Genomic DNA, 22,451 nt, shown 5'->3' on the forward strand with positions numbered 1-22,451 from the left:
CTACAACTGTTGTATGAAGTGCAGTAGCACTGGATTTATGTTATGTAAAACTGTCATTATTTGCATATATATATTCCAAAAAGAATGGAGCTGAGTGATCCTTTGAGATGGAAAAATATGTGGAATTGGATTATATGTAATAATAATACCGTATTTGAAGTCAAACTTAGAATTATTAGGAGCCCCGATGGCAAAGTGAGTTAAAGCACTGAGCTGGAGACCGAAAGCTCCCAGGTTCAAACCCCGGGAGTGGCGGGAGCGGCCGCTGTTCACTCCAGCTCCTGCCAACCTAGCAGTTCGAAAACATGCCAATGTGAGTAGATCAATAGGTACCGCTCAGGTGGGAAGGTAACGGCGCTCCATGCAGCCACATGACCTTGGAGGTATCTATGGACAACGCCAGCTCTTCGGCTTAGAAATGGAGATGAGCACCAACCCCCAGAGTCAGTCACAACTGGACTTAACCTCAGGGGAAAACCTTTACCTTTACCTTAGAATTATTATGTTAAAAAAGAGAAGTCAAATTATTATACTAATTGGAAGTAACATTTCACTTCTGTTTATTTAATTTAGTGTTATAGGTGGTGTTTAGTGTTTCAATGTATTCTACTTTAACCTTTTGTCTTCTGTTAGTTGTGCAAACATGTATACTTGTTACCGGTACTCTGTTTCTGTAGTCTGATTGTTGCTTGATGTTGTCTCAAATGTATATACATAATAATGAATAAATTTGATTGATTAGCCCTTAGATAATATCACCATACTGAACCAAACAACAATTCTTGATACAACTTAATAAAACACTATGTAGTAAGTTAAATAAGACACTTATAAAAATTCAGTTAATAAGTATGATAAAACTGAATATATACATCACATTTCCCTATCCCCCTGACAATCTACCCCAATCTAAAATGGATACGTTAAATAATAATAAATAATAAATAAAAAGTTATTTAATTGGTTTTGTTCTGCCTTGAATAACTGTGCATACAAAAGAATACAGTAAGAGATGGAAGCCTTCCAGATTTGTCAAACTAAACATGCCATCATCCATTAGGCAGCAAGGAAGGTAAGCCTGTAAAGGAACTGTTCTGCAGTTGGTGAACTTGGACCTCTCCCCAAACAAAGCATCTACTTTACACCCCACCAGCTAGAGACCCTCCCTGGAATATTCGGAGGAAGTACTTGGGTCCACAGATGACAACAAATACACATTGAACTAAGACAAACTGTTCTCCTTCCATTGTGGTTGTCAGTAGCTTGGGAAGTGACAGATAGGAAATGCCCTTTGTCACATTGTGGTCACTCCCTTCCTCTACAATGCAGGGGTGAGACATTGGGGTGTCACTCATTCAAGCCTTAGAATAGCCTTGCGGTTGAAGCTGAGAAAGAACTAGAGAGAGACTCGGTTTCAAACTGTTACTCTCTGTGGTCCTTTTTTTGCATCTGGTTTCCCTTTGGTCTGAGTTTATAATTCTACTGCAACTGTGTGTACGCACAGAGGGCATTTGTTGTTAACTGCCTTCAAGTCGACTTTGACTTATGGCAACCTTTTGAATGGAAGACCTCCAAGTCACCCTACTCAGGGCTGTAAATTCTGTATAATCCTACATACACTTGCCGAAAGATGCTATGGTTCACAAAGGTCAGGTCTTAATAAAAGTGTTAACTTCTAGGATGCTAGGGAACTCTGAGGCAAATGTTTGTCTTACATGACTGATTCACAGGTTTCTTCTCAAAGATTTACTTTTAGGGTTCCAATTTTCTTGTTGCTATAACTATCATTTTTCTAGATCAGTGGTTCCCAACCTGTGCTATGTGGACCCCCAGTGGTCCTCAAGAACTAAATATGGTCCGCATCCTCACCGTTACAACACAGTTGCAACGAAAGTGACTGATCTTGCAAAACCCTCTTATAGTGCTGAGGAAACAGGGATGTCAGGAGAGGAGAGGCTGACTACCCACAAAAGGCGCAACCACAAGCCTCCTGACTGCTGCTTCTCCTCCTCCCTCCACTGAGCGGGGCCGTTGCATGTGGCATCTGGAAGTGGGGGTTCCTTGGTGTCTTCATTTTTAGGTCTGTTCCTGGGGTTATTTGGGGTGCTGATTCAAAAAATTATGTTGGATATACCACATCAGCTCTAGATTATTAAACACTGTTTTCTGTTGGTGAGCAGATGGCAACTACTGGATGGCATATGTTCTGTATCAAAAACTAGAGCTATCCAGTGCAATTTTCTGAATCAGCACCCCAAATAACCAAACCAAATCTAAAATTGACCAAAATCTGATTTGTAACCCTTTTGGTATTAATGTTGGAGAGTGGTCCCTGGACAAAGTGGTCTCTGGTCAAATGGTCCCTGGTAAAAAAAAAAGGTTGGGAACCATTGTTCTAGGTTCATTCTTCATGAAAACTATTTTTTCAAAAAAAAAATACACTCTTTTTTGCCCTGAGAAAGCACCTCTCAAGGAATCTCTAGGTCTTCTGGAATGACCCCTATGGTCAACATTCACCATAGAATCTCACTGGATAAACTACAAATTCCTACAGAAATGTTCTCTCTATATTCCTATGGTACAACTCTGAGGTTAACTTTGGAAGGATCTAAAGATTCCTAAAGATAACATAGTAATCAAATCTGAAAATAATTAAAGTTAAACCCAGAAGTATGGAACACTAACTGCATTTTATATAAAGTATCTGTGTAGATAGCTTTTAACTGTTCTGGCCTTTTTAACTGTTTTATTCTTATGATTAATTCGGTATGCTTTTATCCTGTTTAAATTATTCTGTTATCCTGTTTACATTTTTCTGTTGATTTTAACTGGAATTATTTTAAACTTTATTAAATTGTACAGGACCTTGAGATCTCACAATAGAGGCTGGAATAGAAGTATTGTAATGAATAGCTGAAACCTTGAAGGAGGGGGCTCCATTCTCTTCCCAGGAGACCTTTCCAACCTGAAGCTGCCCTGATAGGATGGTAAGATGTGCCTTCCTTGCTATCAGAGGGATGGATTCTGCTTTTCTAAGTACCTTTCATTTTCCAGCAAGCCCAGCTTTCTCTACTCTCAATCAATCTTGCAGCAAGCGAGACTCAAGGAAGTCCAACTGGCATGACAAGGAAGTCATTGGGACAAAACACAATAGCTCTGAACAAGCGCCAGAATGGAACAGTACCAACCCACCCTAATTTTTTTTGCTGGGAGGAAGGAAGGAGAGAGAGAGATGTGGGGAGGGTCTCTGCTGTATCCAAAATGTAGCTTTTGTATAGGCCTTGCGTGTCTTGCAAAATGCAAGAAGAAAAGGATGAGGAGAAGGGGGAGTGGATCAAAGCAGAGCAATTACAGTCTCAAATGTCAACTTCATCCAGAACTATGCAGCTATCCAGCTTCCAGGCAGCAGCTTGAGGCAGTCATCTGCATGCATTGCTAGAATGAGTCTCAGCTGACATTAATGTAGCCAGCTTCCTGAACGGGGTTACATCTCTCCTTGCATCTGCAAGGAGGGGATGCCATGCACTTTTCCTCCGCTACAGACAGGATGACAGACATGAAGGACAGGTGGTCTCCCTGCTCCACTTCCCCATTGACCTTCCAGAGGATGACATTCCATGCGTATCCACCTACACACCCTGAATTAGTGATTATAAAGAAACATACAGATTGTTTGCATCCCCAGAGGGTGAACATTGACAATAACATGGTGCAGCCAGAGCTCCAAGGGTCTGAGTATCAGCCACAGGGCTCCTGCAGTGTTTGGGTCTTGAACAGGCTGTTAGGATCCATTGACTTTACAAAAGACCCGCTTCTGGTGGGGATGAACATTCCTAGGCCCCTTCTACACTGCCATATAATCCACATTAACTGCTTTGAAGTGGATTATCTGAGTCTAAACTGCCATATAATCCAATTCAAAGCAGGTAATGTGGATTTTATATGGCAGTGTAGAAGAGGCCTCAGTTGTTTGGTCTTGCAGACTCTTCCTTTGAACAATGACTTTGGGAGCTGTCACTTGTGGAAAACTGAACTTGGAACCCTGTACCTGATTTTTTTCGGGATCGCTGTCTACAGAAACACACAAATTATGATAAGATTATTATTTTATGTACAGTATCTCATAATACCGGTAATTCCTAGTCTTGGTTTCATTTAATTACGTCTTTCTATGGGAATGAGCGATTTGTGCCTGCTTGCCACTATGGAGGACTAAAGGAGATAAAATAATTTTCAGTTTCATTAGTATTGATCATTTCTTCTGTTTCTAATATGTGATTTTTACCTAGTCCTTTTGCAGGCTGTATTGCCATGTTCCAGTAGCATAATATTGTTTTAGAACACAGAAATGCTGAACATGTATGAATAAAGTACGAGGATATTGGATGAACGGATTTTAAGCATATGTTTTATATTTTATACTGTATTAAACTGTTTGTAATAGATTTTATATGCTGTTTGTTTTTAACGATGTATCAACATCGAATTGTTGCCAATTGTACGTCGGCCTGAGTCCCTTCAGGTGAGAAGGGCGGGATAGAAATATTGGAAATAAAATAAATAACCTCTCTGACAACCATCATGTCAGATTACACAGAGAAGCCATTGAAATCCACAAACAGAAAGGAGGAAAACATGAAAATGAACAAAATTTGGTTACCAGTATTAAAAAACATCAGAACCAAGACAGTAAATAAAGAATAACATGCTGAAAACAGGAGAATTCCAAACAGCAAACAATTAAGTGCCAGTTAACATCTCCCAAACAAAGGACGCCTCCAGGCACAACAGCCAAGCAACCTCTATGCAAATACCCTCACTGGATGACTTTGCAGCTGCAAGACTACTCAATGCTAATCAAGCTTGCTAATTGCAACTTTCATACTTGCTTCTAACAGAGGAGGGTTTTTTCTCCCACACTGGACACTTCACAGACACACACACACACACACACACACACACCACTTACCTCACTAGCAACAGAACCTCTGAAGATTCTGGCCACAGATGCAGGCGAAACATCAGGAGAGAATGCTACTGGAACATGAATGAAAAACTCACAGGAACACAGTGATTCTGGCCATGAAAGCCTTCGACAACACAATTTCTTAAGGTAAAAGTTATTATTGTTTACTAAACAAAAAAGAGATTCACCCACAAATTTCAAAACTCTTTTTAATTAAAGTAGTTCTTTGTTCCAACTAGATGTAGTTCAGAGTTTCTTTCTATTTGGGGTAGCCAGGCTGGTAAATTTCCTCTGCAACTTCTCTTTTGCCTCTGTTCCAAACAGGCCAAGCTAAATGTGGACTTTCGGGAAATGTAGTCGCAAAAGTAACTGTACCATCCTGCATATCCCGACGGAAAACTGTCAGTCGACGAGAATGCCTTTGTTTCCCACCCACCCCTTCTCTGATGCTGTGGAATTCAAATTCCAGCACGCAAGATGGTAATCTTACTCAATGCCTCGGCTTGTGAAAGGTTTCAGTTTTGTCCCGGGGGTCTGAATGCATCTCTCTTGGGAGAGGGCCAAAAATGTTGACCTCCTCAGGGAAGTATGTAGAGATAAGAGAGTGTAAAGGCAGAAGCAGGTGCAATGGAACTGATGGGAAGTGTTTGGAGATGTGTGAAGCTTTCAAAGACCAATTGCAAACCATTAGGTGGGAGGAGGTTATACACTAGCAGCTTCTCTGTATTGAGAATTGGTGTAGAAAAGGGCTTATTCCACTTGCGAAAACAGAGAAATTTTTATGTGACCCCGGATATATAGGTATATGAAATCTGCTTTGAACTTGACACATTCCAGCTTGTCAATACCTCTTTTGAACAGTTCAAAGCAAATTATCTGGGTTATCTGCCTTTGATAAACTGGATTATATAGCAGTGTAGATCCAGCCTGGAATTGTCCCTGCAAGACAGGAACAGTTGGAAGTATAATCATACATACCCATTGTACTTCCCTCTGTCTTCAACCTCAATCAAAGGGAGAGAATATGGATTTTCCCAGCAATAATGTGTTGCTATACATTATCAAGGGGGGCCCTGGTGGCACAGTGTGTTAACGCGCTAAGCTGCTGAACTTGCAGACCAAAAGGTCCCAGGTTCAAATCCTGGGAGCAGAATGAGCGCCTGCTGTTAGCCCCAGCTCTTGCCAACCTAGCAGTTTGAAAACATGCAAATGTGAGTAGATCAGTAGGTACCGTTCCGGTGGGAAGGTAACGGCGCTCCATGCAGTCATGCCGGCCACATGACCTGGAGATGTCTATGGACTCTTCAGCTTAGAATTGGAGATGAGCACCAACCCCCAGAGTCAGTCACGACTGGACTTAACGTCAGGGGAAACCTTTACCTTTACTTTATACATTATCAAAATGTATAGCAAAATTGTGTGGAGTAGATTGACCTTCAGTAAGGAAAAGCCCATTATCTTTACAAAAAGATCTACTCCTGGTAAGCATAAAACTGCTTTTTAAAAAAAAACTGCATAAAGCAACATGGTTAGCGGCAGTTTTGGATTTTCTGTGTCATGAAGTGAGTCTGCAGTTTAAAAATGTATAGCTGCACTACTGATACTGGATTTTGGGCAAAGAATCACATTTTTCAGTTGCAAGAAATGGGATCAAACCACCATACAGCCAAATAGTTAATTGTGTGATCTCACAGGCTGGATCTGCACACCATTATTTCCCAGGATCTGATCCCAGATTATCTGGCTGTGATGTTATTTTGCACACAAGGAAACCACAAACACACATGTGCCTCCAACTCTCTGGCAACTGTTTTCGGTGTGTGCCATCAGTTCTTTCCAACCTATGGTGACCCTATGGCATCCCTATCTCAAGGTATCATTGGGAAGATTTGTTCAGAAATGCTGAACCACTCTAACAACTACCATATCAGACCACACTGAAAAGCCACTGAAATCCACAGGCATGTGAACGATTTCAACAGAAAGGAGGAAACCATGAAAATGAATAAAATCTGGCTACCGGTATTAAAAAAACTCTAAAATCAGGACAGTAAATAAAGAACACCACTCAGAAAACAAAGGAATTCAGACATGATTCAATCAGGGCCAGCTAACACCTCCCAACAAAGGATTCATCAGGCAGTAAACAGAAGAGGTTTGCCATGGCCTTCACCTGAGGCTGAAACACTGTGACTTGCCCAAGTCAGCCAGTGGGCTTCGTGGCCAATTAGGAATTCAAAGTCTGGTCTTAAGAGTCATATTCCAATACTGAAGCCACTACACCACACTAGCTAAGTACTATAAAAACAAACAACTAACTAATGTGTTGCCTTTTAATTACAACTAAAATATACTACCTGAGGCACCCACTTCCCTCTAATGATAGGGCAAACCATGGACAAGGAATGCACCTAGTTAACAAGCAAGATCTCTCAATTTCCTAATGTAACAAAAATACTCCAGGAGCATCAGGAAAAAGTGTATGCAATCCCTCCTCACCCCCTGGGCATCTCCTCCCTGGCGCCAACACTGGCACAACGCAATGTTGCTGCGAAAGCCAAGTGTAAACACAACAAGGAAGCTGTGTCAATTGAGGTCTCAGAGAGTCAGTCTCTGAACAAACGTAATTTCCCACGAAACCATATGTTCAGAGATGGATCATCAGGGAATCTGTTCTGAACATAGAACACCTGCTCAAGGCAGGGAAGGAAAATACAAAGATCAATGATAAAGTGATATTCCACTCCACTTACCATGACTGCATCCTGTGGGATCCTGTAATTTGCAGTTTATGAATGGGAATTTAGACTTCCTAGCCAGAGGGTTCTAGTGCATCACAAAATGTTTAGCTTAGAGAAGAGAAGACTGGGGCCCCTTCAACACTGCCATATAAAATACAGATTATCTGCTTTGAACTGCCATATAATCTGGGATAATCAGATAATCTGGAATCAGATCTTGGGATATAAGGACAGTGTAGAAGGGGTCTTGAACACAAACTAATGGTGAAAAGAAATTTCACCTATACATTAGCAAGAACTTTGAAACTAAGGCTGGATCTAATTAAAAGTTAAGGTTTTCCCCTGACATTAAATCTAGTCATGTCCAACTCTGGGGGTTGGTGCTCATTTCCATTTCGAAGCTGAAGAGCCGGCGTTATCCATAGACACCTCCAAGGTCATGTGGCCAGCATGACTGCATGGAGCGTTGTTACCTTCCCACCAGAGCAGTACCTATTGATTTACTCACATTGGCATGTTTTCGAACTGCTAGGTTGGCAGAAGCTGAGGCTAACAGTAGGAGCTCAGTTCAGCAGCTCAGCGGTTTAACCCGCTGCGCCACCAAGGACCACAAGGCTGGATCTGCATTGCCTTATATCCCAGGATCTGATCCCAGATTTTCTTCCTATCCCAGATTATCTGGCAATGCAGACTCAGGGCCCTTCCACACAGCCACATAATCCAGAATATCAAGGCAGATAATCCACACTGTTTGCTTTGAACTGGATTATCTGAGTCCACACTGCCATATAATCCAGTTCAAAGCAGATAATGTGGATTTTATACAGCTGTGTGGAAGGGGCCTCATATAATCCAGAGCAGATAATCTGGAATCAGATCCTGGGATATAGATCAATGTACATCCAGCCTATGAGTTGTTCAACGGTGGAATAGATTGGCTCAAATGCTGGTGGACTCTCCAGTTTAGGAAGTCTTTAAGCAGACAGTAATTTGACGATTTTCAAGAATGCTTTACCTACATGATAAGTTAATTGTCAAGATGAGCATTTGCTCCTTATGAGGTGCACACAGCTCTATCTATTCCATGACGCCCATCATCCCCAGTCTTTGTCCTAATACAGCTGCCTCACCCTGCCTCAAGGTAAAGCTGACCCTGTGTATCCCAAGGCAACTGTTCCAGGCCAGAGAAGCTGAGTTATCATTCTCTTTCACCTAACGTTCCTGGCAAAAGTAAACGTGTTGGGATGATGCCACCAGCAGGCTGGAGTTGTGCCATACTAGCTACTTTCCAGGGAGCTCTGCGCCTTTATAGTTCTTCTATTTCTTCCCCAGATGGACCACACACAGTCCAACCTGAAGCAAAATGCTTAAGGATTAACAAAAGAATTGAGAGTAAAAGATAAAGCTCTCAGTCTGAGAATGTACAATGGTTGCAATTTGGGACAGAATCTGTTCCTCTTGGTCTCCTCAGCTGCCACAAAGTATTTCCAAATTGGGATCCTTCAACACATCATTACCAGCAAGAATGTCAATTTTGCCTTGGATAACAACACTGGCTCTTCAGCTTAGAATGGAGATGAATGCCAACCCCCAGAGTAGGACACAACTTAACAACAGGAGAAAAACTTTACCTTAACCTATTATTATTATTATTATTATTATTATTCTATTATGACACAGCAAACAAGATAGATATGCTGGATTTCATATCACAAGTCGAACACTTCCCAAGTGTCTAGGACTGTGTAATGTATTTTCGGATAATGCATGCAGATCCCAGCAGGGTGGCCTTTTGCAGTTGGCAGATCGTAATTTTGTCAATGTCTATTGTTTCCAAATGCCGGCTGAGATCTTTTGGCACGGCACCCAGTGTGCCGATCACCACCGGGACCACCTGCACTGGTTTCTGCCAGAGTCTTTGAAGTTCAATCTTAAGGTCCTGATAGCGGCTGAGTTTTTCCTGTTGTTTTTCGTCAATGCGACTGTCACCTGGGATGGCAACATCAATGATCCAAACCTTTTTCTTTTCCACAACTGTGATGTCTGATGTGTTGTGTTCCAGAACTTTGTCAGTCTGGATTCGGATTATTATTATTCTGGATTATTATTATTATTATTATTATTATGAAGGAGGTCACAGCACAGGAAAACACACAAACATTAAAAAATTCTATAAACACACATTAAAATGTAGTTCTATAAAAGATACATATAAAACATATTTATATAAAATACATATTAAATACACAGGAAGAGATAAAAAAGCAGGACACGAGTTTAAAATTCATGCTTAAAACTGGCTGGGTTTTTATAGGACTGTGGGTTGGATCTGGGATGGTTTTTTTGTTGCAATATTAATTTATACTAGTTTATTGTACTGACATCTTTGTTTATTTCAATTTGTTTGATGTTTTGTTATGAGTTGTTAATCTGAATTATTTTCAAATGTGATAGCTGCAATGCAATGTTTATTGCAAGCTGTTCTGGGTGCATTCCAGAGCAGAAAATGGACACATAAATAAGCTAAACAGCACTGGTTGGGACCAGGCACAAAGTGGAAGAATAGAAGCTGAGAATTAAATGAAAGCACCAAGAGAAAATGTGAAATGGATGTCCAGGCCAGATTTTAGGAGCAGGAATGTTAATCTTTGCGTATTTTGTTCTCACACATAAGAATATACACACACAAACAACATTAAATGTTTTGTCCCCATTGGGCAAGTCTGAGAATATTGCAAATCTTTTTTATTATTATTTTTACGCTTCAGATTTTTTTTGTGAAAAATTTATTCACACAAAACTATTTTCCCATTTTTAAAAGTCCACAATATTCCTGTGCAGAAAGCAGTATGTTTTACACAAACCTCAAGGGGAAAAACACTATTTTCTGAGCAAATGAAACTGTTAAGGCTATCACAAAATGCAAAGAAATCTCACCATGTTTGACCACATGTTTTTTTTTTTTTACCAGTGCAACATTCTTTCTTCTCAAAGACAACAAAATGTCTTTGTGGGCCTACAAGTCACCTGCTTTTTTTCATGTCAGGGGCAACTTGAGAGACTGCAAATCACTTCTGTGTAAGTGAATTGGCCATCTGCAAGGATGTTGCCCAGGGAGACGCCCAGATGTTTGATGTTTTACCATCCTGTGGGAGGTTCTCTCATGTCCCTGCATGGGGAGCTGGAGCTGACAGAGGGAGCTCATCTGCGCTCTCCTTGGATTCGAACTGGCAACCTTCAGATCAGCAACCCAACCTTGAGGTCAGCAGTCCTGCCGGCACATTGCACCACCTTGGTGGTTTATTGTGACAACATGAATGGCGCTCCATGCAGTCATGCTGGCCACATGACCTTGGAGATGTCTACGAACAACGCCAGCTCTTCAGCTTTGAAATGGAGATGAGCACCAACCCCCAGAGTCAGACATGACTGGACTCAACATCAGGGGAAACCTTTACCTTTATGAATTTCATAGGCTTTTCTTGGGCAATGAATATGTGGAATGCCATTATTTTCGTCTAAAATCTGGTGGTCTTTCTTCCAAGTTCTGACCTTGGTGAACACAATAAAGTATTTCTTACTGCAGTATTCATTACTGGATCTTTTATGAGCCAAGAAATGCCAAATTCTTAACTCAAAACAGAGTGGGAAAAGTCAATAAGACATTACTGTAAATGTGTCACTTGGCATAAAATTGGTCCCATTTCCCTTTCATGAATATCTGAATGGCTACAGAGTCATACTGACCACAATCTCACAGATGAAAAGAGCGACAGGCTTACAATATTCTTATTCCCCCAAGGATCATTTTGTGAGTGAAACTTTCTATTCTACATCCACTGTACAACACTCTTGAAGACTCATCTCCTGTTACCGTATATTGCATTCATCAGAGCCGGAAAGCTTACTGCTTTGGACAACTTTCAGAATCTTCACGGTAAGGATTTGGGGAGCTGGGGAACTTTCATGTCAGAGCAACAGTGAACATAATTCAGACTTCAAAGGAATCATTCTAATTGTTGAATCCTATCTTGGATAGAGGGCCTAAATACTCTAAAGCAGGGACGCCGAACTAGTTTTCGTCATGGGCCACATCAGCCTTCAAAGGGCAATTGAAACCATAGACAGTGAATTCATGGATACAGAAGGCCAACTATATTTTGTTTACGTAGCGGTCAGTGCTCTTTAGTTTTTTATCCAATTTGAGTCCCCAGAAATTACTGAATGACAAATCCCATCACTTTAGATGATCAGCCATGAAGGCTGGGGATAATGGGAATTGCAACCCATGTGTGGGTCTGAGATCAGGGGAAGATTAAAGGCCATTTTAAAGTCAGACATCATATCTACAAGCCTTGTATCTAAATGCAAACCTCACTATCCTGATGAAACGGAACAAACTACAACTTCCCATATGTTATTGCAATGGAACTCCCATCAGCTCTTGTCATGATGTCTAATGATGTCCTCGTCATTAGCATCTGGAGGACCATATAAAATTGCATGATGGGGCAGATTCGGCCTGTGGGCCTTGAGTTTAATGAATGTGCCAGATCCCACCTGATCTTGAAAGCTGAGCAGGGTTAGTCCTGATTAATACTTGGATGGATGACAACTTACAAATACCAGGCACTATGCAGTGGTTCTCAGCCTGTGGGTCCCCAGATGTTTTTGGCCCTCAACTCCCAGAAATCCCAACAGCTGGTAAACTGGCTGGGATTTCTGGGAGTTGTGGGCCAAAACACCTGGGGACCCACAGGTTGAGAACCTTTTTGCTATAGGGTATATTTCAGAGGAAGGAAATGGCAAAAACATACCTGAGTATTCCTTCTCTATGAAATGCATGAGGTTGTCGTAAGTTAATAGGCAACATGAAGGCACATATACACATGCTCTGGGCAACTCCTTTGAAGTTCATATTTAAACCCAAAGCAGATGCATGGCTGCACTGCTACTGAAACCACTAACCACCACTTAACTATAATCTAGACAAAGTAACCTACACATGCTTGAATATTTACTTTCTCTGACAGAGACTGTTCTGTGTTGATTTAAAACCCAAGAGGACAACATCCTTTTTGTTTAAAGAAGTGCTAGAAAAAGATCACTTGCCTGCAGTTTTAGGAGTATGTTGTTAGTTTTGGTTTGTGACATAGCAGGCTGAATTGCCTTGGAAGCAGCATAGCAGTAAATTTTTGAGGTGCAGGTCAACATGACAACTTCAATACCCATGGCCCCAAGAAAAGTCTATAACTAAGTAGCAGGGATTGTATAAAATATTTGGGGGGGGGGATAGTTACCTGTACCTGTACACAAAAAGATCTAAACCCAGTTAAAAACTCCATGATAAAATGCAGACATAAACACAGACCAGTCAAACAAATGGTTTACAGAAGAAGTGGAACAAGTATAGCTAGCAAGATGCATGTGAAATTCAAACCTCTGATTTTGTGGAGTCCAAGCCACTCCCAAAATCAAAAGTGTAATTATTTGGAGGTGATTGTAGTCAAAATCATAGATGGTGATGATGACACACATAGATCCTCGTGAGTCAAAAATCATTACAAAGCATATATCAGGAACATATTGTACAAAAAATTATGCATTTTGGAAACATGTGATCCACCACAAAATAAACTGGAAAATATATATGTTTTTAAAAGGGTGTCCATTTTCAAAGCACACATGTAAAACATGCCATGTTTGTACAAGTTAGGGTGAAAATAAATAAATTTGCAAACAGATCTGGAAATAGGATGAAACATATGGAGGTGTGCAAAAATGAGCAACCCTGACACTGACTTATTGGCTAAAATTCTGGGTTTGTCCTGATTTTAGAACAGACCCATTAAACCAATGTGATTTGCTTACATGTTGGTTCACCATTCAACCACTGAGCCTTGGGATTGCCACAAGACAACAGATGACTTGAAGGATCATAGATGCATATTCTAGTTGGGATTAACCAACAAAACGTCAGCCATTATTAAGTAGGAGTGACTTCAAGGAAAAGTTTCCAGCATCTGATTCATTATGTTCCTCAGGGAATGAGGAAGCTGGAAACCTCTTTTCCATTACACGCTAACCAGTCACAAACAAAAGCACAAACGTTCATTATATGTTTTATTTACCAGGCAGAGCATGGGGCTCCTTGAGCAACCTTGGTGTTTCAGAGTTACACAGGAGGACCTAAAGATTCCAAGACAAACATTCTCACAGGTTTAGAAAAGTGTTTTTTTCTATTCCCATCTTTTCCATTTTTGCAGGGATCTTGCTCCTCTAACCCCAATGAATCACTGTACTTTTACAATAAACAAATTCAATTAAAAACACCTATGGAAAATTTTCACAAAATGCTCCTCAATAATGAAAATCCTGCAAAAACTTCACAGAAGGAAAAAATGATATTTTTTCATTGCCATGTGGGAACAAAATAAGCAATGATTCCTAATGAATAGGAAGTAATTCTACCTGAAATAAAATGATGCTTCCCTTTTCTAGAGTTTGTTCCCACAGTCTAAACATATTGCAACAGGCTGTCAAGATCACTAAGAGTAAGCCTTGCCAGGTCTACGTACTTTTGCAAGCCCACCTCTGGAAGTTATCCCAGATAAGCAAGACACATATCGCAAAAAGACAACTAAGGCCCAGATGCTACAAATGGAAGAATCCCAAATCTAATACTGAGCCTTAAAAGAAATACCCAAGATTTATGACCTGGGCAATGTCCCTTTTGCACAACCAGACAATATCTGTTTATTTCAGGAAAGGACTAGTCTAAAACTGACATGAAACAGACACAATATGTCAATAAACCAGTCAGAGGTAGGACTGACTTTGCAAATAAGAGAAGTGGAAGACTCTGCCATATGTATAAACATAAAAGCCTCCTCTGTTTTCACTACAGCTGTATGTAAGATAGAGACACAGATCTTAACTCTGCTTGATTCCTCTGCAAAACAAACAAACAAAAAATCCAAGAGTGCCATCCAGCCAAGTGGGGAAAGAGATCCAGAGGCAATGTAAAGCACAATCAGCAATTAATAACATGACAGAGTTAAAAGAAGACTTATAGAAACCGGTACTGGACTCATAGGATGGTGGTGGCTCCCAACCCATGTCAGTCAGGCAGTCCAAATTTTAAATGAGAATAGAGTTAAGCACCTTGGATAGCTCCAAAAAGTCTACAGAAAATGAACATCTTTTCTCCAGAATTCTGAAATCAGAAATACTGTCAACCCTCCCCATTCGCTAGGATTGGGGAACCAGATCCCTATGAAAGTGAAAAAAATGTGAAAAACATACATTATGAATCTTTTTACCTGGGATAACACATCTCTAGTAATATCTAGGTCTTCCAGCACAACTCTAAGGTCAACGCCCACTGGAAGCAGACCAAGAAATTACATTGGTGGATCTAGAGATATCTAGATGGTCAATCTCTCTAGGAATTACTAAGTTCAAATACATGACTGGAGGATATGGACCATATGGTCAGACTGGAGGCCCTAGAGATTCCTAATGAGAACATATTTAATTAACTCCATGAACAATCAAATCTGCAAGAACCACAAATGTGGAGGGACAACTGTGCTCCAAATCCAAAATTGTCCATATAGGTGGCAGAGATAGTGACATCTTTGCTTTCTAATGGTTCAATGTAACTTTTCCTCTCATTTTCGTACCTGGAAAGGCCTGCACTTCAAACATAAAACTATGCCACTGTTAATAACCTTTATGGTCTTATTTACAAAATAATTTCAGAGCCAATGTGAGGAAACTGCTGTGGGCCCAGGAACCAATTCTCTGCCCAATGATGAAAAACAACCAGAAGTTTAATTCTAATTTTGGACAGTAGTTTTGTCCTTTTTTCAACAATGCAAGGGACTGGGTATCACATCCTATTAAAATGTAATTCCCTTTCATGCTGAGATACTCTGTAAATTTCAGAAGAGACAGCTCAAATGGCTTCTTGATAAAGTTGGGAAGGTTACGTTCTTTTTACAAAGCACAATTGGGGCTGCGATATGAACCACAAATGTACAAGGAGTTCATAATCAAGCCAGACGCCACTGTGTTCCATTCCCGTGTCATTAAACCTTCATGTTCCAGTAACAGCCTAGACTATGAAGCTACAGTGGATCATATTCTCAGAAGCACATTAAGAAATCTAGAAACACATTTAAGATGCATCTTTTTCAAAACCATACTCCTCTCTCTCTCTTTAAGCACTTGCAATGTGCAAAATACTGGACACAGATACTTCTTGAGCTATCTGATATGGGCAAACAGCCATTGTCTTCTGCCAGTGTATAAGAGATGGGTACCATATTTGTGCCCATTGGCTACAGCATTTGTTTTATTTCCAGGAAACCCTCCAAGGACCAGAGACTGATGACTCATAGACTAGCACTTATTGAATTATGGAATCATAGAATTGGACGAGACCTCATGGGCCATCCAGTCCAACCCCCTGCCAAGAAGCAGGAAAATTGCATTCAAAGCACTCCCGAAAGATGGCCATCCAGCCTCTGCTTATAAGCATCCAAAGAAAGAGCTTCTACTGCTGAACAGCTCTCACAGTTGGGAAGTTCTTCCTAATGTTCAGGTGGAATCTCCTTTCCTGTAATTTGAAGCCGTTGTTCCACGTCTTAGTCTCCAGGGCCGCAGAAAACAAGCTTGCTCCCTCCTCCCTATGATTTCCCTCACATATTTATAGATAGCTATCTTGTCTCCTCTCAGCCTTATCTTCTGCAGACTAAACATGCCCAGCTCTTTAAGATGCTCCTCATAGGGCTTGTTCTCCAGACCCTTGACCATTTTAATCACCCTCCTCTGGACACCTTCCAGCTTGTCAACATCTCCCTTCAATTGTGGTGGCCAGAATTGGACACAGTGTGGTTCTAGGTGTGGTCTGACCAAGGCAGAATAGAGGGGCAGCATGACTTCCCTGGATCTAGACACTAGACTCCTATTGATGCAGGCCAAAATCCCATTGGCTTTTTTTTATCCGCCGCATCACATTGCTGGCTCATGTTTAACTTGTTGTCGATGAGGACTTCAAGATCGTTTTCAATGTACTGCTGTTGAGCTAGTATTTTGCATTTGTCCCTGTTGAACTTCATTTTATTAGTTTCGGCCCATCTCTGAAATTTTTGAGATCATTTTGGATTCTGCTCCTGTCTTCTGGAGTATTAGCTATCCTTCCCAATTTGGTGTCATTTGCAAACTTGATGATCATGCCTTCTAGCCCTTCATCTAAGTCATTAATAAAGATGCTGAACAGAACCAGGCCCAGGATGGAACCCTGTAGTGCTCTACTAGTCTGCAGCACTTGTCTATAGACCACCATTTTGAGCAGCATTGCTTCCATAAGTTGAGCTGATGTGGCTTTTGGGGGTCAATTCTGACCTTCCACTTGGAGACAGGAGTCCTGCACAGAGCTTTGAAATGTCACTTTTTCTGAACTAATAATCCCAGAATCTCCATTATCCTATTGCCAATTATGAATCAAGATACAGCAGCCAACCCAGTTGGCACTGCTATTAGGAATGAAGCTGATGTACCATTTTGTACTTTGCCTGAACTAGCAGGATTTCTTGAGCCAGCCCTGAAGAAAGAGCAGGATTAGGTAAACACTTAATTAATCTGAGCTAAAATAGAAAAAATGTGAGCTTTTAAAAATGTCTATTGTAGGACAAAGCAAAATAGATTTTATTGTTCAGAGCAGACAAATTGCAGCCTACAGCCACAGTGAAACAATACTGCCCATCTTTTCATTACAGGCTAGAAGGCAGTTTTGTGCTAGAATTTGTGGCTTATTGGTCCAGTCAGTTGACAAAGATGATGTTCTAGGTCTGGTAATGTTCAGATGTCCTGCAAAGGGATAGCCGTGTCTTGAAAGGGAGAAGTATGTGGGCCTTCATACCCAGCATATCTTATTTTTAGGACTCAAATCTGAGTGACAAGGATTAGAACCTCGCACTGTCCCTTTGCACACAGCAGTGGAAATCTCCTGGAATCTGTGCAAAAGGGCAACCTGAAATCTACTCCAGATAGAAGCTTGACTTTTTTGTATGTGGCATTAAAGGCATAGTACATATTTCACAAGATGAACCCCCCTGCCCCCAAACCTAATGAACACACTTGTGTGCGTCACACAGCAGTTGGGAAGAATGGAGAAGATTCACAGGCTGCCTTTGAAAAGCCACTTTTCTTTAAAAAAATGCACATGGCTTCTGCAACTTAATCTCTTTTCAAAGGTCAAAGAGCACTTGTGGAAGACAGCAAAGGGCAGACCCAGGGTTACATGCCTCAAACAGACTGACTTGCCTTTTGAACTTTATCCTTGGTTGTTATCTCAAGACTATAGAGAGCATCCTTCAAGAAGTCCCAAGTCCATGTTGTCTCCTTAGAGACCACTGCTGCTGGCAGAACACATACAGTAAGAATAGAAATGGATTCTGAATATGCTCGGAAATACAGTCAGCTATTAGGTATTATGATTTATTTATTTATTGGCTTTCATGGACAAGAATTCCCATCATCTGATGCACAGTGTGGATGTGTTTGATTGAATGCTGTAATCTATGAACTGCAATAATTTTTTATTGTGTCAGAAGTGACTTGAGAACATACTGCAAGTTGCTTCTGTTGTGAGAGAATTGGCCATCTACAGAGACGTTGCACAAGGGACAGCCAGATGTATTAGCTGGGAGGCTTCTCTCATGTCCCTGCAAGCTAGAGCTGACAGACAGAAGCTGACTCTGTCTCACGGATTTGAACGTGCAACCTTCAGGTCAGCAGTTCAGCCAGACAAGGGTTGTGCCACTGCACCAGTGTTGTCCCTTCTACCATGACATTATTAGGTTTCTGGCACTTTGCAGGAATGAAAACTAGAGAGAGTTATTAGACCTTTAATGGTTGTACAGAAGAAGGAATTCCATTAGGTGTTGTATATCATGATACCAGGTAACAAGAAAGACTTGCTAAAATGTCATCTTCCCTACAACCATGAAAACAATAGGAGCCCTCTCCATTTTTTCCATTGGCAACTCTAATTTCAGGTTTTGGTGCTGAAATCTTGTGCCTGGACTAGTCCCAACTTTTTGTCCTACCTCATCTGTCCCTGTTTCAGACTATGCTCACAGGCATGAGAGCTACGCCATGCAGTAAATGAATTCTAGGTGTACTGATCTTGGAAGCTAAGCAGGGTCAGCCCTAGTTAGTACTTAGATGTGAGACTGCCAACAAATATCATATGATGGGGACTTTCTTTCAGAGGAAAGGCCTGGCAAAACCATCTCCAAGTATTACTTGACTAGGAAAATCCTATGAAGTTCATAGGTAAAGGTAAAGGTTTTCCCCTGACATTAAGTCTAGTTGTGTCCAACTCTGGGGATTGGTGCTCATCTCCATTTCTAAGCCAAAGAGCTGGCATTATCCGTAGGTCCAAGGTCATGTGGCTGGCATGACTGCATGGAGCACCACTACCTTTCCGCTGGAGCAGTACCTATTGATCTTCTCACATTTGTATGTTTTCGAACTGCTAGGTTGGCAGAAGCTGGGGCTAACCTTGGGAGCTCACCACATTCCCCACATTCGAACCACCAACCTTTCAGTCAGTAATTTCAGCAGCTCAGTTAAACCCGCTGTGCCACGGAGGCTCCATGAAGTTAATAAGATTGCCATAAATCGAAAGACAACTTGATGGTGTATAAACATACATAGGGGAGAGATTCTAGAATTAAGTTCAGGCTCCAGCTAAACTTTTAGGATGTTCCTTTCTTGGCACAATTTATGATGAATGCCAACACCTGGAAAGCAGGGAAATCTCACCCTTCCTGACATGCTACTTACCATTCTTAGCATCTCCCAGTCTTTAAGCATGCAGAAACACTCACACAAATTGAGCTTATTGCTTTGCAGCTGCCTCCTTCCTTCTTTTCCCCCTTTCCCTACCAGGAGGCTGCTCTTCAGGAAAAAAAGATCATCCCAAAAACCTCATCAAGAGAGCTTTACAAATGAATCCCTGGAATGTCTCCACAGAGGCTTTTCAAGCTGTGCAGCTGCTGCCATCAGAAATCCACTCCAGGGCACAAGATATCCTTGTTAAATGGGTAAGAGAGACAGACAGAGAGGGACCCTCCAGCTGTCTCAGAAATGTAAGAGTCTGTTCTTTTTCTCTTGCTTTCCCCATACGTAGTCTATTTAGTGTTTTTGGCATGGCGATGGTACAGCTTTTCTTTTCAATTCAAAGCAGAAATTGAGACCTGCAACCAGAGAATCTGTGCTTTAAAAAATCAGTCAGGCAATGGGGCAGGTGATAATAAAGAGACACTAGGAAAGTTCAGAACATGGGAAAGTTTCTTGAATAAACTAGATCTCCTCAAATTCCTCTGATTTAATGGGCCACACAACTCTTAGAATTCTTCATCTAACATGGCCATACCAGTAACTTTCCCAAGCTTTCTGTATTTTTAAGGGGAATATTAAGGGCAGGGCCGGCCCCACTAATGAGGCCCCTGACGCCGCCGCCTCGGGCGCAGGCCCGGGGGGGCGCCGTCAGGCTGGGCGGGAGGCGGGGCACCGCCCTGACGGTGCCCCGCCTCCCGCCCAGTGCGCCCTGGCCCGTCTGGCCTGCTAGAAAAGGCCAGACGGGCGAGTGGGAGTAGCGTGGGAGGCGGGGCCAGCTCTGACGCCGCTCCCCCCCCCCGCCCAGCGTGCCTTGGCCCTGCCTCCCACGCAGCGTGGGAGGCGGGGCCAAGGCACGCTGGGCGGGGGGGGGAGCGGCGTCAGAGCTGGCCCCGCCTCCCACGCTACCCCCGCTCGCCCGTCTGGCCTTTTCTAGCAGGCCAGAGTTCAGCGGAGGTCCCTCCAGGCCGCAATCGCGGCCTGGAGGAACCTCCGCTGAACTCTGGCCTGCTAGAAATGGCCAGACGGGCGAGCGGGGGTAGCGTGGGAGGCGGGGCCAGCTCTGCCCCCCCCCCCGCCCAGCGTGCCCTGGCCCCGCCTCCCACGTTGCGTGGGAGGCAGGGCCAAGGCACGCTGGGCGGGGGGGGGGGGAGCGGCGTCAGAGCTGGCCCCGCCTCCCACGCTACCCCCGCTCTCCCGTCTGGCCATTTCTAGCAATTGCGGCCTGGAGGAACCTCCGCTGAACTCTGGCCTGCTAGAAATGGCCAGACGGGCGAGCGGGGGTAGCGTGGGAGGCGGGGCCAGCTCTGCCCCCCCCCCTGCCCAGCGTGCCCTGGCCCCGCCTCCCACGTTGCGTGGGAGGCAGGGCCAAGGCACGCTGGGCGGGGGGGGGGAGCGGCGTCAGAGCTGGCCCCGCCTCCCACGCTACCCCCGCTCGCCCGTCTGGCCATTTCTAGCAGGCCAGAGTTCAGCGGAGGTTCCTCCAGGCCGCAATCGCGGCCTGGAGGAACCTCCGCTGAACTCTGGCCTGCTAGAAATGGCCAGACGGGCGAGCGGGGGTAGCGTGGGAGGCGGGGCCAGCTCTGGCCCCGCCCCCCGCCCAGCGTGCCCTGGCCCCGCCTCCCACGTTGCGTGGGAGGCAGGGCCAAGGCACGCTGGGCGGGGGGGGGGGGGAGCGGCATCAGAGCTGGCCCCGCCCCCCCGCCCAGCGTGCCCTGGCCCCGCCTCCCACGCTGCGTGGGAGGCGGGGCCAGGGCACGCTGGGCGGGGGGCGGGGCCAACTCTGGCCCCGCCCCCCTCACTATTCGCCCTGGCCCCGCCTCCCACGCAGCGTGGGAGGCGGGGCCAGGGCACGCTGGGCGGGGCCAGGGCGCCGGTGGCGGGGGCGCTTTTCAGCACCCCCGCTTCACATCAAAAAATATCTCCGGCCGGCCCTGATTAAGGGTATAAATGTATTAATTAGGTAGGACTCAAGGTCAGGATCTTGTTGATGCATGACATCAATGTTGGTAGTTTATCCAGGGTTACAAATTGGTGATAAGTAGAGGCATACAAAGCCAATGTCCATTTGTTCTTCCTTCCATCCGCACCTTCAGCCTATTGTCTCCTTCCATCACTGCCTGCACTGATGAAGTAATAATGCTGATGCCATGCACCAAACAAATTATGTCCCTATTGTCTACCCTTGCTGTGACTACTCTGATCTTAATGGAGAGGTACATTACATACACTTGGAAACACACCTCATGTTTTTTTGATTTACTCATGTCCTAACTAAAAGAACTACGGGGCACGGGCAATCCATGTTAGACCTTCAAAAACTACACTGCAGCAGCCAATGGGGTTGTCAGTTCAGGACTGCCTTAGGTCTTGAAGTTTCTGTGTCACATAATAAAATCTGGGAATGGTTCCTGGTGATATCATTAACCAATATGCATTCAGTACCAACCATAGTTGGTCACAGCTTGTCATTCAAATACACATGGAGAAAAAATATGTTCCTGTTTGGAAATAAAGAAATCTAGAAATCTTGGCTGAAGGAATCATTTTCTGATAAAAGTGAAATGAGAAGATTATATTATTTCCTCACTTGCTTAGGGGTGATTGAATAAGCGATATTTAAACTAACTAAGCTAGAGGGTGAGTTTTGGTGCTACATTGATGAGGGAAGGGGAATAAATACATAGATCCCTTTGGATCTTTGAGAGCTGTAGCACTAACTATACTAACTGAGCTAGAGTTTTGCCCTTTCCTCTCGAACTGTCCTGAGATCAGCAGTATGGTATAATATGACCCTTGTCTATGACCACTAAAAGACTCAGTGCCAGGCT

At 43.1% G+C, this 22,451-nt stretch overlaps 1 protein-coding gene across 4 annotated transcripts in view; it reads right to left on the minus strand.

Annotated features, from left to right (window-relative positions):
• itga3 (integrin subunit alpha 3) overlaps window positions 1-22,451 on the minus strand; it is a 73,989-nt gene that overhangs the window by 40,505 nt on the left and 11,033 nt on the right. Inside the window, exon 1 of one of the 4 annotated variants that reach the window (XM_062957616.1) lies at window positions 4,970-5,712. The exons of the other annotated variants lie outside the window; for them this stretch is intronic. Within the exon in view, the coding sequence (XP_062813686.1) occupies window positions 4,970-5,022 (53 nt within the window). The 5' untranslated portion in view covers window positions 5,023-5,712. Of the gene's footprint in view, window positions 1-4,969; window positions 5,713-22,451 lie in introns of those variants that run through there. 4 annotated transcript variants of the gene reach the window in all.

The sequence above is a fragment of the Anolis carolinensis genome, chromosome 6 (assembly GCF_035594765.1).
Source record: "Anolis carolinensis isolate JA03-04 chromosome 6, rAnoCar3.1.pri, whole genome shotgun sequence".
Taxonomy (NCBI): domain Eukaryota; kingdom Metazoa; phylum Chordata; class Lepidosauria; order Squamata; family Dactyloidae; genus Anolis; species Anolis carolinensis.